This window comes from Ammodytes marinus (assembly GCF_949987685.1).
Source record: "Ammodytes marinus genome assembly, chromosome: 7".
Lineage (NCBI taxonomy): Eukaryota > Metazoa > Chordata > Actinopteri > Uranoscopiformes > Ammodytidae > Ammodytes > Ammodytes marinus.
In genome coordinates, this window is record NC_137211.1 from 31,788,031 (window position 1) to 31,802,907 (window position 14,877).

The 14,877-nt window shown below is 39.7% G+C and overlaps 1 protein-coding gene across 4 annotated transcripts in view; it reads right to left on the bottom strand.

Annotated features, from left to right (window-relative positions):
• Positions 1 to 1,512: 1,512 nt before the first annotated feature.
• The window catches only part of ralgapb (Ral GTPase activating protein non-catalytic subunit beta), a 67,209-nt gene continuing 53,844 nt past the window's right edge, over positions 1,513 to 14,877 (bottom strand). For all 4 annotated transcript variants that reach the window (XM_080030572.1, XM_080030570.1, XM_080030571.1 and 1 more), the window contains 8 exons: positions 7,690 to 7,848; positions 7,334 to 7,502; positions 7,085 to 7,207; positions 6,840 to 6,976; positions 6,619 to 6,727; positions 6,080 to 6,158; positions 4,823 to 4,971; positions 1,513 to 3,572 (listed from right to left, as the gene is read on the bottom strand). In XM_080030572.1, coding sequence (XP_079886698.1) covers positions 3,379 to 3,572; positions 4,823 to 4,971; positions 6,080 to 6,158; positions 6,619 to 6,727; positions 6,840 to 6,976; positions 7,085 to 7,207; positions 7,334 to 7,502; positions 7,690 to 7,848 — 1,119 coding nt within the window. In that variant the 3' untranslated portion in view covers positions 1,513 to 3,378. The remainder of the gene's footprint in view (positions 3,573 to 4,822; positions 4,972 to 6,079; positions 6,159 to 6,618; positions 6,728 to 6,839; positions 6,977 to 7,084; positions 7,208 to 7,333; positions 7,503 to 7,689; positions 7,849 to 14,877) is intronic.

The following is a 14,877-nucleotide window of genomic DNA, read 5'->3' on the forward strand; positions in this document are numbered from 1 at the left end:
TTTATTGTAGTCCCCCGGTGCTTCACGAGAAATTTAGTGTTGATACAGTAAAATTTCAGAAAGTTGTGGATAACACCCTGTTTTTCAGTTTATGCTAATCAGCGGGAAATATTCCCTGGCGGACTTATATGGTCCCAGAGGCTTTTTTGTAGAGCACCCTAACATACACCTGTGTGAGAAATTTCAAGTCAATCGGAGTTACGGTGTGCGGGGCGTGGCCTCTCAAAATTCTTTCAGTCAGGACTTCATTACAGCGCCGCCTAGCGGAAATTCAAAAAACTGTATAATAGCACACCCCGTGGGGTGGGGACGCACGTTGTGTGAAATTTTTGCATGTCTGAGTGTAACGGTGTGGGAGGAGAAGCAGCTAGAAATTTGAGGAAGAATAAAAAGAAGTCAGAAGAATAAGTATGGTGGAGAGTAATAAGTACGGGTCCTCTGTAAACAGAGGACCCGTACTTAAAACATTTCTGGGTGTGATCTTAAACCACAAAATCTGCTGGAAATCACATATTAATCACGTTAAATCAAAACTGGCAAAAACCATAGCAATATTGGGAAAATCAAGATACATTCTGGACCACAAATCATTACATACTCTCATATTGCCATATCTAACTTACTGTGTGGAGATATGGGGAAATACATACAAAACCATAACGTTGGATATCTTGAACATACCAACTCATTATTCCTTAAGTCACATGCACTGAAGCTCACCGATCTGGTTCAATTTAAGACTGCACAAATCATGTTCAAGGCAAAAAATCAACTACTTCTGGGAAACATCCAAAATCTTTTCATGGGCAGACAGGGTGGGTATAATTTGAGAGGGGAACTTAATTTAAAAAAACACAATTTCAGAACAACTCTTAAAAGTATGTGCATTACCATCTGTGGGGTGAATTTGTGGAATCATTTAGAACAGGAAGTAAAGATTAGCACAAACATAATTCAGTTTAAAAAGAGGTACAGAAACACTATTTTTGAACGTTATCGGGGTGAGGGTAGGTGATTTTGAGTGTGATATTAGCTACACTGGTTCTATTGGGATAAGTGATTTGTTTTAGTTTTTTTTGTTTAGTTTTCTTCCTTGTTTTCGTTTGGTTTATTTTTGTGTTTTTTTTGTTTTTATAAGGCTTTGTACATTTTGTAAATATCAGAGTATTGTATAAATATAAATAATATACATTATGATAATTAAGAGCCGTTGAATAAGGGGTGGGAATACATAAGCTTCGGCTTCCTCTCACTCCTTTTCGAACAGACACATTTATTTTATAAATATTGTTTATGACACTTTATAATTATTGTTTTTTGTGTTATATGTATTTGCATGATATGTCATACTTGCTATGTTGTTTGTTTGAAATAAAGACAAAATGAAAAAATAAAAAAAGAACCTAAGCTGCTCCTTGAAAGAAAAAAAGTATCAGTTAAAGATTAAAAGTGGAACTTACCTGTATTCCCTAGAGACATCCAGGCAAATATTTGGAATGGAAGATATTAAAATGTCAATAATAGTTTTAATTGATGCATGATACATTCAGAACCCATTGTGATCCTCCCACATAATAATTGCATACACAGAACTTTTCTTGCCATCTCAGATGAAGAATGCAACAGACGACTGGTAAATGCCTTACACTATCATATATTTACATATCACCCTCTGCTACTGTACATGACAAATCCTTAAATATGATCAAACATCAGAGGAGCAACATAGAATACAATGTATGACTGATTGTATGGATTTTTCTTTGAAGCATATTTAATCTATTTTTCCTTCCAAAAAAAGGCATGTGCATAAAGCACCGTCATAAAAAGTGAGTCACACGATTAGACATGATAGGTTAAAAAGTCCACGACGTCTTCTTCATTCATATTTCACAAGATAAAACTCTTCCTTCAGCAGGGTTCTCTTTCAAAATGCACAAAAGTACAAAAAGACATGAATGGTAACCAAAGAAAACAAAATGTGCTCAGTGCATTAAGACTTTCCAATATAACAAAGAAACTAGACGTGTTTTGCCCTGTTCCATCTCTGTGATAAATAGATTCACATTGTTACAGGCAGACAGTGAGACGGGCTTGAATCAAAACCAACGTACAGTGAGTAAACAAAAGTGAAGCGAATTGTGAAGCAAAATAAAAAGGTAATAAAACATGTGAAGGCAAACCTGTGCATTTCTGCAGTCCAAACTCAATGTAACTTACAAGATTTAAAGTTCTCTTTCTGGAGTTTAGAATTTTTCTTTAAAAATACAGCCAAACGATCAGCCAAAATGCAAGTTGTATATGATGCCGTTAGCTTCATTGAGTGTGTTGGGCTATGGATTCATGGCCATAGATTTGTTTGGAGGAGCAAGACACTTGAGCTGTGCTATAGTTCCCTTTGGTATGGGCAGAGGCTTCAATGTCTTTGTGGTCAATTCATATTAACACCAAGAGCCAACCCCGGGATCTCTGCAAGCAGCCTCACTATCAGTCAACACAAATGTTACCAAGCATTAGGAGGAAAGTATTCTAGGGCCACGTCTTGACTGAGGAAATTGAAATTTTCAAAACTGTATGAGCTTGAGATTCTCATTTTAAAGTGTCAGGATTTCCCTTTAAATGCCCTTCATGGGGTTTCTAGGGGTCACTATGGCTCCTTGTAGTGTAAAAGACTTGACTCGCTTTACAAGCATATATATATGGCCATGTGCACACACACACACACAAATAGTGCAGTATTAAATTATCTGGGGGAGGACAAACATAAACAACAATATTTATGTGCTGATCAGTTGCTGCAATGTCCGACTGTGTGTTTGAACTAGGAAGACTTTAAAAAGGTGTCTGCATGTGGACCAAAATTTGTATGATAATAAAAAAAAAATCTGTTTGATTAGAACAAAGACAGTTTCTGATCTGATTCTGGACACATCTCTGTATTACCAAAACAGCATGAAACCCAATCATAGAACAGGATTTGAAAGGACAAACCTTTTTAGAATTTCAGAAGGGCCAACAGTGTGACTATTGTATTGCAGTTAATGACGAGCAGAAAGTCTTTTTGCTTCAAAGCATGAACCTAAACTAGGAGACAGTCACTGTTGAACTTCAGCCATTCAAATCTTCAATGAGTGGCTTCAGCATAGACATGGAGCTTTGTCCACCTTGGCATGGTTTTTGACACTTTGCTCTCAGAGTCAAAGGCAGACAGTGTTGATATATGTATTCATATAAATAACAAAACAGTACAGTATAAATATATAGATTCTGTGTGTGTGTGTGTGTGTGTGTGTGTGTACACGCACAGTTGTAGATTATGTATGAGCATAGGATAACGGTGTGTGCGCTTGTGAGCCAGTGTAGGACAGATGTGGGGGGTTAGAGGTGAGGCTTGCCCTCCCCCACCTCGTTGAATAGGGAGGTGTAAAACTCAGGCTCCAGTTGCTTGTTGCGGTAACGCTGGACAATCTCAGTTATTTTCTGCTTCCGCCTCACATGAGGAGGATTGTACAAGTCACTTTCCAGACGCTTCCGTCGGCACACATTGATGATGGTTTGACGAACAAGGAACCCTGGGAGAAGGAGGCAAACACAGGCGCTCATCAGACCAAAGCAATGGGACCAGTTTGAGATGGTGTACAAATTAATGTTATTTCAAAATGGAGCTCTCTCTATATATATATATTAGTGCTGTCAAACGATTAAAACCGGTACTTCACCGGTTGGAATATGAAGGTGTATTGAACTCGGAGATCCTATGAAGTATAAATGTGCAAAAAAAAATTAAATCGGATCATCCTAGCCTGAGAAAAGGCAGAAAGAGTGTTTTATGGTCTCACTGTCTAACCCTACATTTCTCTTTCTGAGAGAGAGAGAGAGAGAGAGAGAGAGAGAGGTCACTGTTCGACAGGTGAGGTTGAGACAGAGATGCACTTTCTCCTACAATGTACAAAATTAAATGACACAAGAAAATTGTATTTGAACAAGTTCAGCTCTTTAGTACCAGATTTCAAAGAGCTGAACGACCTCTCCAAATTAGAAATACTCCTCGGAGAAGGAGCACATCTTGCTGCCCAGTATGTATTTACATGCCACAACTTGAGGGACAGTGAATGATTGAGGCACACACACACACAATATAATATTCATACAGATGTATATATCGTTCATATTGTATATTGTTTTATTTTGACACATTGTGTATTGTCTGAATATTTGTTTGAATTATTTGATGTTTGCTTTGGCAATATTGCTTTTTAAAAAACTGTCATGCCAATAAAGCCAATTTTGAATTGAATTGAATATGCATATATATGCATTTGTGTATATTTATTGCTCTTTTAAATTAGAATTGCTTAAGCCTTCCTAGCCTAATACATAAAATCACCACCAACAAAAAAATGTATAACAATTATGATATCGTATCGGTCAGTATCGGTATCGGCCGATATCCAAACCCTAGGTATCGGAATCGGATCGGAACTAAAAAAAAGTGGATCGTCCCATCCCTAGTTTGAATATAGCGGAACCAGGTCCGTAGCCTAATATAGCCGGCTTTCGGAACGTAGACAGCGAAACTGCGCGCACACAGGCTGTTGTGTGTGTGTGTGTGTGTGAGTGTGAGAGAGAGAGAGAGAGAGAGAGAGAGAGAGAGAGAGAGAGAGAGAGAGAGAGAGAGAGAGAGAGAGAGAGAGAGAGAGAGAGAGAGAGAGAGAGAGAGAGAGAGAGAGAGAGAGAGAGAGAGAGAGAGAGAGAGAGAGAGAGAGAGAGAGAGAGAGGAGAGAGAGAGAGAGAGAGAGAGAGAGAGAGAGAGAGACCTTACCCAGTGCTCTGCGGCTGACCACCATACCGTCCACTAGGGGGATGACCATACCAAACTTGCCCACTGCTCCATGCAGGCGGATCCTGAAGAGTCCTGTCTTCAGAGGCTGGATGAAGATCAGAGGAACATCCTTCTCTAGTAACCCTGACCTGCAGACCCAGCAGGAAACAAGATATACAATATAGAATTATGTTGGAAGCAGTAACACAATACAAAACACCATAGAAGCACCACATCTACAAATTATAAATGTGTTGATTGAAACACATGCTAAAAATGTTTTTGTGATTTTATGAGGAGACAACAGATAATGTATCTGTACTGTTATTTATTGAATACATGTGGAAAAGGATTAGGAAATGATCACATTCTGCTTAATTCACATTTTACATAGCGTCCCAACTTTTTCGGAATTGGGGTTGTACGTTTGGCCCTCCTCCTGTGGTGACGGCTGTCTTGTCGATGGCTCTGAGCCCTTAATTGGTGAGTACTCTTTCTGACCTCTCTGGTATAAGTCATCCAGTGCTAGGGCAGAGGCGAACAGTAAGAATGACATGAACGAGAGTTACATATGTAACTACGGTTCTATGAGTTCTGGATGACCGCCAGAGTTCTCTGTCACTCAGACTTCTCAGATACCGCGAGAAGATCCAGTTGGAACAGATCCTCTGGTGACTTCCGGAAAATATAGATATTCCAGGGTCACCCAGGTGTCACAGTAGCCTGGTCCTACCAGACCATCGTACTTCATTTAGCCTGGTCCTACCAGACCATCGTACTTAATTTCATTTGTACAGAAGGTCTGGAATCGCTCAGTTGACAAACGTTACCTCACTTAAAGGGTGTCTGTTGAAGTTTAAAACTATTGGATCTGCCCGTGAATATACTGCAGCCCCAGACTGACTACTGAAGGGAAATGAAAATTGAGTGGAAGTAGGTCGGCGGGCGGAGCCAGGCTAGTGTCACAGGTGACTTGTTGGTATAATTACTCGACCTGAGCATGTGCGAGATGGAAACATCCAGTGCTCAAGCACCGCCTCTGGCGGTCATCCAGAATTTATAGAACTGTAGTTACATACGTAACTCTTGTTTGGCACTGTATGTGTTTATGCACTGCTGTTGTTGATGCTGTTTTATCCTGCGTGTCGGAGTACAAAAAGTTCTCATCTTTTCATTTGTTCACCTGACCTAAACTAATTCATGGATCATATGTTCCTCAAATGGGCTCAAAGTATTTGGGTGTAAACTCATGAATACCTGCAGGAAGTGCTGTTGCTCATGCTAGCTTCCAAGCCCGTGCTGGTTTCCGCCAAGAGATCAGACAACGGGAAGTTCTCTGAAAACACAAAAACAATGACATTCATGTTCCCCAATCCATTGGTAACATACATTTAGATACTTTAAGTAGCTAGAAGGAAGGTTAAATAGTTTTGAAACAGTTACGTTTTCCTCTGATGATCATAAATGACATGTAACAGCAAAAGAGACCATCAGTGCAAACAATGCTGTTTTTATATAGTTTTTCTTAATGCCTTTGTTCGGGTACGCTCACCCAGGAACAACAGCTGGCGTGGTAAATACACTACCACTTCTGTCCAAAGGGGGCGCTAGAACACAAACTGAAAGTTCCTTGTTAAAGCTACGTAGTGTTTGTATACCAAAAGAGAATGTGTGGCGTAACTTACTGAAGAGAAAATGAGAAAGTTGATAAAATAGAATATAATGTATATTTGAATTCACTACTATTATTCTTTTCATGTCAGGACAGAGGAGCAGTTTAAAGTTATGTTACATACCAATATCATCAAAGCGCTCCACCCACACCACAAACACCTTGGTCTCAGGACCCAGTGGGGGGAAAGACTTTCCAGTGGATGACCTCTTTGTCTTGACCAGTGGGCTCAGCTACAGAGATAGCACAATACAATACAAGTGAGATTAAGCCAAGGGTACATGAACAAATCTGTCAGCATTCAGCTCAGATACAATACATAGAGTCGTGTGAGCCAGATTGTACCTTTTTGGCAGACTCCAGGTTGTCAGTATGGTTGGGGAAGAGCTCCAGTGTGAGATTGTGTTGTTTGAGTGAACCTGGCAGCGGCTCTATGTTGGTGTCTGCCTCCACCGTGGAGTCACTGTGCACCGACGACTCCTCTGGGATACAACAGAGAGCAAAGTGGGTCAACCCTCAATCGCTCTCTGGCCTTTCATCTTGTACAGTACAGCATCTATACATTCATATTGGAGGGAGTGAATGCTCACCAGAATGTTCTGTTAAAGATGGCACAACGAAGGCAATCTCTGTCAGAGCATCAGCGTAGTACAAGACTTTCTTCTCCCCGTTGAACACTGAACCTCCTGTGTCCTCTGGAGTAGACGATTCCTCTACAGCACAAGAGGAACATATCAAAAGTTCAACATTGATTTAATGATTAAAAACGTTAATGTGTATAACGTCTCTCTCAGTTCTGATGCAGTAGTTAGCTTAGTTAGCTAAGCTAAGTAGCTAACCTGTGTGTGGAATATCATTGCTGTCGGAGCAGGAGTTGATGGACCAGCTGGTGTCCAGGTGTCCTGTCCATCCTGGATGGCGGCCCACGTCCACAGGCCAGCCAAGGGACAAGAGGAACTCCAGGAAGTGAGGCTGGACACTGGAGCAAGACTCCACATTCCTCAGGATCTGATCAACAAAATACTCATCAATTCTAATTCACCTATTTTTATACATGTGAAATAAGTATAAACATTAACATCTCTAGATGTTCAAGGTAAATTCAATCGATTTAAATACAATTTGATATAAGCCCCATTTGTCATTTGTCCCAGTATACTCTTGTATTTCATACAGTGTGCTGAAACTTCCTCACCTCAGGGCTGCTTTTCTGTCCGGCCCTCACATAGAAGATAAAGACAGTGTCAAACGGTCTGCAGGGCAGCAGGTCCAAGTAGCTCATGTCATCAAAGAACCCTGGCAAGGATGACTCCAGGCCAATCAGATGAGGAGGTAGACGACTGTTGTTGGGCTCCTATCAATAACAAATGAAAAGAAATACATTCTAAATGAACCTTGGTGAGAGAAAAAAAATTATATAAATAAATAAACAAATAAATAAATAAATAAACAAACAAACAAACATTAATACTTTGTACATTACTGTGTCATTATTTATGCCACAGATATAAAACATGATCATAATGCAAAACTACCAATTCAAGTTAAAGTTCACATATTATGCACATTTCTAGGTTCAAAATTGTAATTTGGTTTTCTACAAATACATTTTTTCTTTAAAAAAAAATAAAAATAAAAAAAAGAATAAGAATAACTGCCAGTAAGATTCAATATACAGTCCCCTCCAAAAGTATTGGAACGGTGAGGCCAATTCCTTTATTTTTGCTGTAGACTGGAAACATTTGGGTTTGACACCAAAATATGAATGAGACAATAGATCAACATTTCAGCTTTCAATTCCAGGTATGTACATCTGGATCTGATTCACAACTGAGAAGATAGCATTATTTGTAAAGGAACACCACATTTTCAGGTGAGAAAAAGTATTGGAACAGATAGACCTAAAATAAATCAAAATTAATAAGACTTAATATTTTGTCACAAATCCTTCGCTTGCAATAACTGCATCAAGCCTGTGACCCATTGACATCACAAAACTTTTGCATTCTTCTTTTGTGATGCTTTTCCAGGCTTTCACCGCAGCCTCATTCAGTTGTTGTTTGTTTTGGGGGGTTACTCCCTTCGGTCTCCTCTTTAGCAGGTCAAATGCATGCTCTATAGCAGGGCTATTCAATTAGTTTTGAATGGGGGCCAGTTGGTGGAAATGATCCAAAATGAGGGGCCAGAAAAAAATGCCTAAAATTGATGAGCATCACATCAATAGCTACATATACTGTAAAACACTACAACGACAGGAGTGCATATATTGTCTTTATTTTATCAAATAGAGTTCACCAGCTTATCAAAAAAAATCCCTATTTGATTAACATAGGCTGCCTGTTGTTTAAGTGTTTAACAATCTTATCAGTTCAGGAAAACACAATAGGTTAAAACTCTTCAACAGCTTATCAAAATACATAGAAATAAATGTACTCTAAGTGCAACAGTTTATCAAAATACATAGAAATAAATGTACTCTAAGTGCAACAGCTTATCAAAATACAGGTGGCCTAGGTTTACTAAGAGTGCAACAGCTTATCAAAAAACATAGAAATAAATGTAGGCCACTCTGCTACAAATGTGTTTGTCAAGGGGTCACTGTCCAGGGTCATGGGAGGCGCGGCGCACGAAAATTTTGTCTGTATTTTGTCTGCCAATGCACAGTACAGAAATAAACAACTGCTTATTTGAATACAAAAAAACTACAGACACTGACTTTACAGTTGTGCAATTTTGTTTGCTATGTGAAGGTACAACTGTTGTGCAAACATGCAGACAGAACAAAGCAAAGTTCTACTGGTGCAATATTATGCAGACACACTAAATACAAATAATGGACCATACACTCACACTGCGGTACAATCGCGCGCACAAAGCTGCATACACAGAGCAGCTGATAGAGAAACGCTTGGAGACACATGTGCACATTTATTTACTGCAGATCGCGGCCTTTCGCGCAGTTGTGACCATGCAAAAGCACACATCGCGCGTGTTAGTACATTAATTGTGCACCACTAAAAAATTATTATTTTTTTTTTTTTTGGGTCTGTCGGTAGTCAAGGCAGGAATGGAATGGCCAGTAAATATTCCTTTGCGGGCCGCCTATTGAATAGCCCTGCTCTAAGTCTGGTGATTGACTTGGCCAGTCTAAAACCTTCCATTGCTTGCCCCTGATGAACTCCTTTTTTTGGATCATTATCTTGCTGCATGATGAAGGATCTTCCAATCAGTTTGGTTGCATCTTTCTTTAACCCATTGATGACTATGGCAATCTAGCATGCATGTCCTTAATGCCTGAGGGTTTTCTGAAAAAATAGTACGAATTGTCAAGTCTACCAAAACCTTAATATCTAAGCCTGTGTAGCACATAGAAACATGAAATAAAATACATTTAAAAGTTAAGGTTCACATGTTTTATTTAAACATGCTCCCTTAGCGCTTACAAACCAACAAATATTTCTAAAAATCGTCAAAATTAGATGAATTAGAAAATTATTAAATATTGTTAATAAATAGATGCAATGTGTTGTGTGATTTTCGTCAGTAGTCTATAGTAGACCTTGATTCTGCGCACCAAACGCCACTAACTGTTCTGTTGCCGACATAGCTGGCGTATTTTTTTGATTTTTTTTTGATTGACATGATTTTCGGCAAACCACACAACTTTTGGGTGGTCACGTGGTCTTAAAAAATCAACAAAACCCACCTCATGTGTATTTGAACCAATGACAGTGCATTCAATACTGGGAATGCCATGAAAATTAGATAAAGTAATAATGCTACACGATGCAGCATCAGGCAGGAGAGCCAATGTGGCATCGCGCAGCAGCCGTCATCAATGGGTTAAATTGGAAGAAAAGGAATGTTTCTGTAGACTTTTAAGTTCATTTTGCTGCTGCCATCATGTGTTAGGGGAGAACGGGGTAAGTAGGCACACTTTTTACTCTAGTGAGAATTGCTTATCACCTAAACATCTTTCAATAGTCATTCCTACATTAAATTGAAGCTTGAGGTGTTGGCTTGAAATATGTACCCCTCACTTTTTCTATCTTATTGTAATTAAGAAGAAATTAATCATCAAAGACACCCTTACACATTGTGACAACCAACCCCATCAAGGGGTCGGTTGTCAAACACTATGGGGTTGTTTGTCACAATGTTATCTTAATGGGAATAATCTTAAAAAGAAGGCAAGAAAGTAGAACTAAATTTGAAAGTTTAATTGCATTGTCAAGTTGACAAATAGGCCTACATAACTTACTGTAGCCTTGGCAGCTGGTCTAGTTTGGGATGCACTGGGTTGTTTTGATTTTGTTGCCCTTTTTTCTTTTGCATGCTAGCTGCCTTTTCCTGCTCTATTCTTTCCTTCTCTGGGGTGTCAGTGAGGATACAGCTTGACCATTTCTTTCGTTATTGGGTTCCTTTTCTGGCTGCAGCCTTGAGATAACATGTGACAACCAACCCCCCAAAAAATGTGACGACCAACCCCAACTTGAATTTGTTGCTAGCATCAAGGCCAACAACCATCTGACAACTAATTAAACCACAATCTAAACTATAGTTTACCCTACACACTTTGTATGGGTAACAAGTGTTTTGTTATAAACCCATTGTGTAAAAGCCTAGAAGAAAAATACTGAAGAGCTAAATATTTTCAATTTGACATGAAAAACACAAACAGTCGTCTCACCTCAAATTCAGCAGTCTAACTCCAAGGAAGACTATGTAGGTGACCTCTGATCCGAATTCTGGATATTTACATACCAAAATTTCACAGACAGCGCCTTCTGGTTCCGAGATATAACGATTGTGACAACCAACCCGTGTGACAAATTACCCCGTTCTCCCCTACTGTGTTGTCAAGATGAACCTTTACCAAAGTGATGGAAAGGCTAAGGGGCACTTTACACTGTGAAAACGTGACAGTTTTCCAGTTTTTGGTTTAAAAAAAAAAACCCCCGTTCAGACACAATTTATCTGACATCTTCACTCGTACACATGTTTTCAGAGGAAACGGGCCGAAATCGCTGTAGTAGCAGTGTAGCAGCCATGCCAAGCCAATAGTCAGCGGTGACACAGCCTAGTAGATAGCTCTTCCGGTACAATTTGATGCATAAAACCTTACTGTAACCGAAAATGAATGCCACTAACGTTCATAAAGCGGTTGGTGTAAGCTTGGGGTTACAAATATTGTAAAAGACAAGCTTTCTGTCCTCTTATTTCACCGCATTGAACTCGTAAAAACAGAAGACTTGCTGATAGTGAAGGGGCTTCGTGAGCGGATACCTTCCTGTTAGGCGTACTTCAAAATAAAAGTCAACTCACGTGTGTCCAGTGAAATGCTATTAATGTTTAGCCAGTGAAATGCTTTTACTGTGAAGCCGTAGCCTTAATGCTCCTTTTGTTGAACAGTAACTTAACCGCTGCGCGCTGAACTATGGATAGTGTTTTTTAATGTAGAGAGAGCCGTGTCCCTGCCCTGGCATAGAAGCTACACACGTTTATTTGGCTAGAAAAACCAGCAGAGCACAAATCTTTCCCCAGACAAAGTGGCCGGTGGTCTCAATAACTTACTAATCGCTTAGACTAAATTGGCGAGTGTTAGGCTATATTTTTGCCCTGCACGTCACTCTCTGCTGATCACAGTGATGGTGCCGTGGAGACACCGTTCATGTTGTCTTCTAACTTTATAACTCGCTTGTGTTGTGGGTATTTTGACAGCAAATGGTACAGACTACGCATGTGTGAGGGTGGAGCCGTGACGTCAGGGGAAATGGTTTCGGTGTTTACAGGAAACCAAAACCGTTAAGTTTTCCAAAAAATCCTCCCTGGGAGGTGATCTCAAAAACCTGCGGTTTCATGCCTGCGTTGGCTGTTTTCCTGTAAATGATATAGTGCAACCGCGGGAATTTTTCGCGTTTGCACCGTTTCGTGTTGTCGTGTAAAGTGCCCCTAAAGTTTGGAGAAAGAAAGGATCTGCTTATGATCCCAAACATACAACATCCCTCCACATCTGTGAAACACAGTGGAGGCAATGTCATGGCTTGGGCTTGCATGGCTTCTTCTGGGACGGCCTCATTATTCTTCATTGATGATGTAACATGATGGCAACAGCAAAATGAACTCAGAAGTTTACACAAACATTTTGTCTGCCAATTTAAAGAAATATGCAACCAAACTGATGGAAGATCCTTCATGATGCAGCAAGATATTGACCCAGAACACACTGCAAAAACAACAAAGGAGTTAATCAGGGTCAAGAAATGGAAGGTTTTAGACTGGCCAAGTCTATCTCCAGAGTTAAACCCTATAGAGCATGCATTTTACCTGCTAAAGAGGAGTAACCCCCCAAAACAAACAGCAACTGAAAAAGTCTGCGATGAAAGCCTGGAAAAGCATCACAACAGAAGAATGCAAAAGTTGTGATGTCAATAGGTCTCAGGCTTGATGCAGTTATTGCAAGAGAAGGATTTGCAACAAAATATTAAGTTTTATTCACTTTAATTTATTTTATGTCTATCTGTTCCAATACTTTTGCTCACCTAAAAATGTGGTGTTCCTTTAAAAATAATACTATCTTATGTGTTGTGTATCAGATCCAGATGTTAATACCTGGAAATGAAAGCTGAAATGTTGATCTATTGTCTCATTCATATTTTGGTGTCAAACCCAAATGTTTTCAGTCTACAGCAAAAATATAGGAATTGGCCTCACCGTTCCAATACTTTTGCAGGGGACTGTATCTGGGGGTGTGCTTATCACAAGTGGTGCTGAGTTAGGTTGGTAATCACTAGGTTTTTTAACACAAGTTTTCAGAAAGGTGGAGAAAAAGAGAGAGGGTTATTTTTTCTCATACTTTGGGAGTCTCTAGTTACACCAGGGACACATATCATTAAGAAAAAACATAAAAAAGTAGCCTGGAAATCCAGACCCATATCTAGAATGATAGAGGGTCTGGCCACGATCAATAGACCTTCCCAACTCAAGGGGCGGCACCTACGCGTGCATTTCAAATGCCACTGCATGCAATTGGACAGCACTACAACCAATCAGAGCAATGAACAATGTGACGTATTGTAGTGGTCATAGGCTCATTCAGATTAATTTTGCTATTAGAATTAAATCTGAAAATAACAATACATTAATAATTTACTAAAGTTATGTAGGGACGCCACCATTCACTTGAGAATGGAAAAATAATAGCAAGTTTGTCTCGTTTTATCAATGGTTTGTCTTTAATGATTAGTCTAATGATCAGTTAAATAAATAAATGTTAATCAAACCTAGTCGAATTATCACTCTCTATAACATCTAGTAATAAATCAATTATTATTGAGCTTATAAATCTGATAATATGACCTCAATATACCGAAAGTTAATGAATTCTTGACGTGTCAGCGGCTGACGTACCACAAAATATTCACACAAATGAAGGACAGAAACTTCTAGTTACAAAAAGAAAATGCATGTAATTTATTAACAGAAAGTAATGAAATCAACACATCTAAAATCCCTAAAACTAAGCACACAGTGTGTGTGTGTGTGTGTGTGTGTGTGTGTGTGTGTGTGTGTGTGTGTGTGTCTGTAGGTGCAGGTATTTGGATGCAAATTAGCTTTCGAGTGTGTGTGTGTAAGTGTGGAGATGTGAAAAACCTTTGTTCTGTGGTCACTCAGTGCGGTTACATGGCACAACTAGATTGGATTATCACATATATCGAACAAGACACTCGAACGGACCGTGTCACTTGTCTGAGTATACATGGCCTTTCAGAAATCGGATAAATGTCCGATGCATGGCTGTCTCCACTATGCTAGGTGGCGCTGTTGCCCTTTCAACCATGCTTTCAACAAGTGGCTTTAGAGCCACGTCCGGTTCTCTTCCGTCAATAACCCATGGTGTAGCCTATCACGCTCATGATCACGCGCAGGCACACAAGCACAGAACGAGAAGTCCGATATGCGATATCCGATCCCTGTATACATGCAGAGAGAAAGCCGACAATGAACGAATTATCTAGGTGTTCTTATCCGACTTCTCTTGTCCGTTATTGTGCCGATTTGTGTCCGAAGTAGATTGGATAAAGGTGTTTACATGCAGTTTAAAAGTCCTGTTGAGGTCTTATTCGTTTAGTTATCCGATTATGAGTCTGCATGGAAACGCACTGACTGGTGAGCAGGACAAAGGGAAGGAGGGTGACCTAAGGGGCACTTTACACGACACGGTGCAAACGCGGAAATATTCCCGCGGTTGCACTATATCATGTACATGAAAACAGCAAACGCAGGCATGAAACCGCAGGTTTTTGAAATTACCTCTAAGGGAGGATTTTTTGGAAAACAACGGTTTTGGTTTCTTGTAAACACCGAAACCATTTCCCCTGGT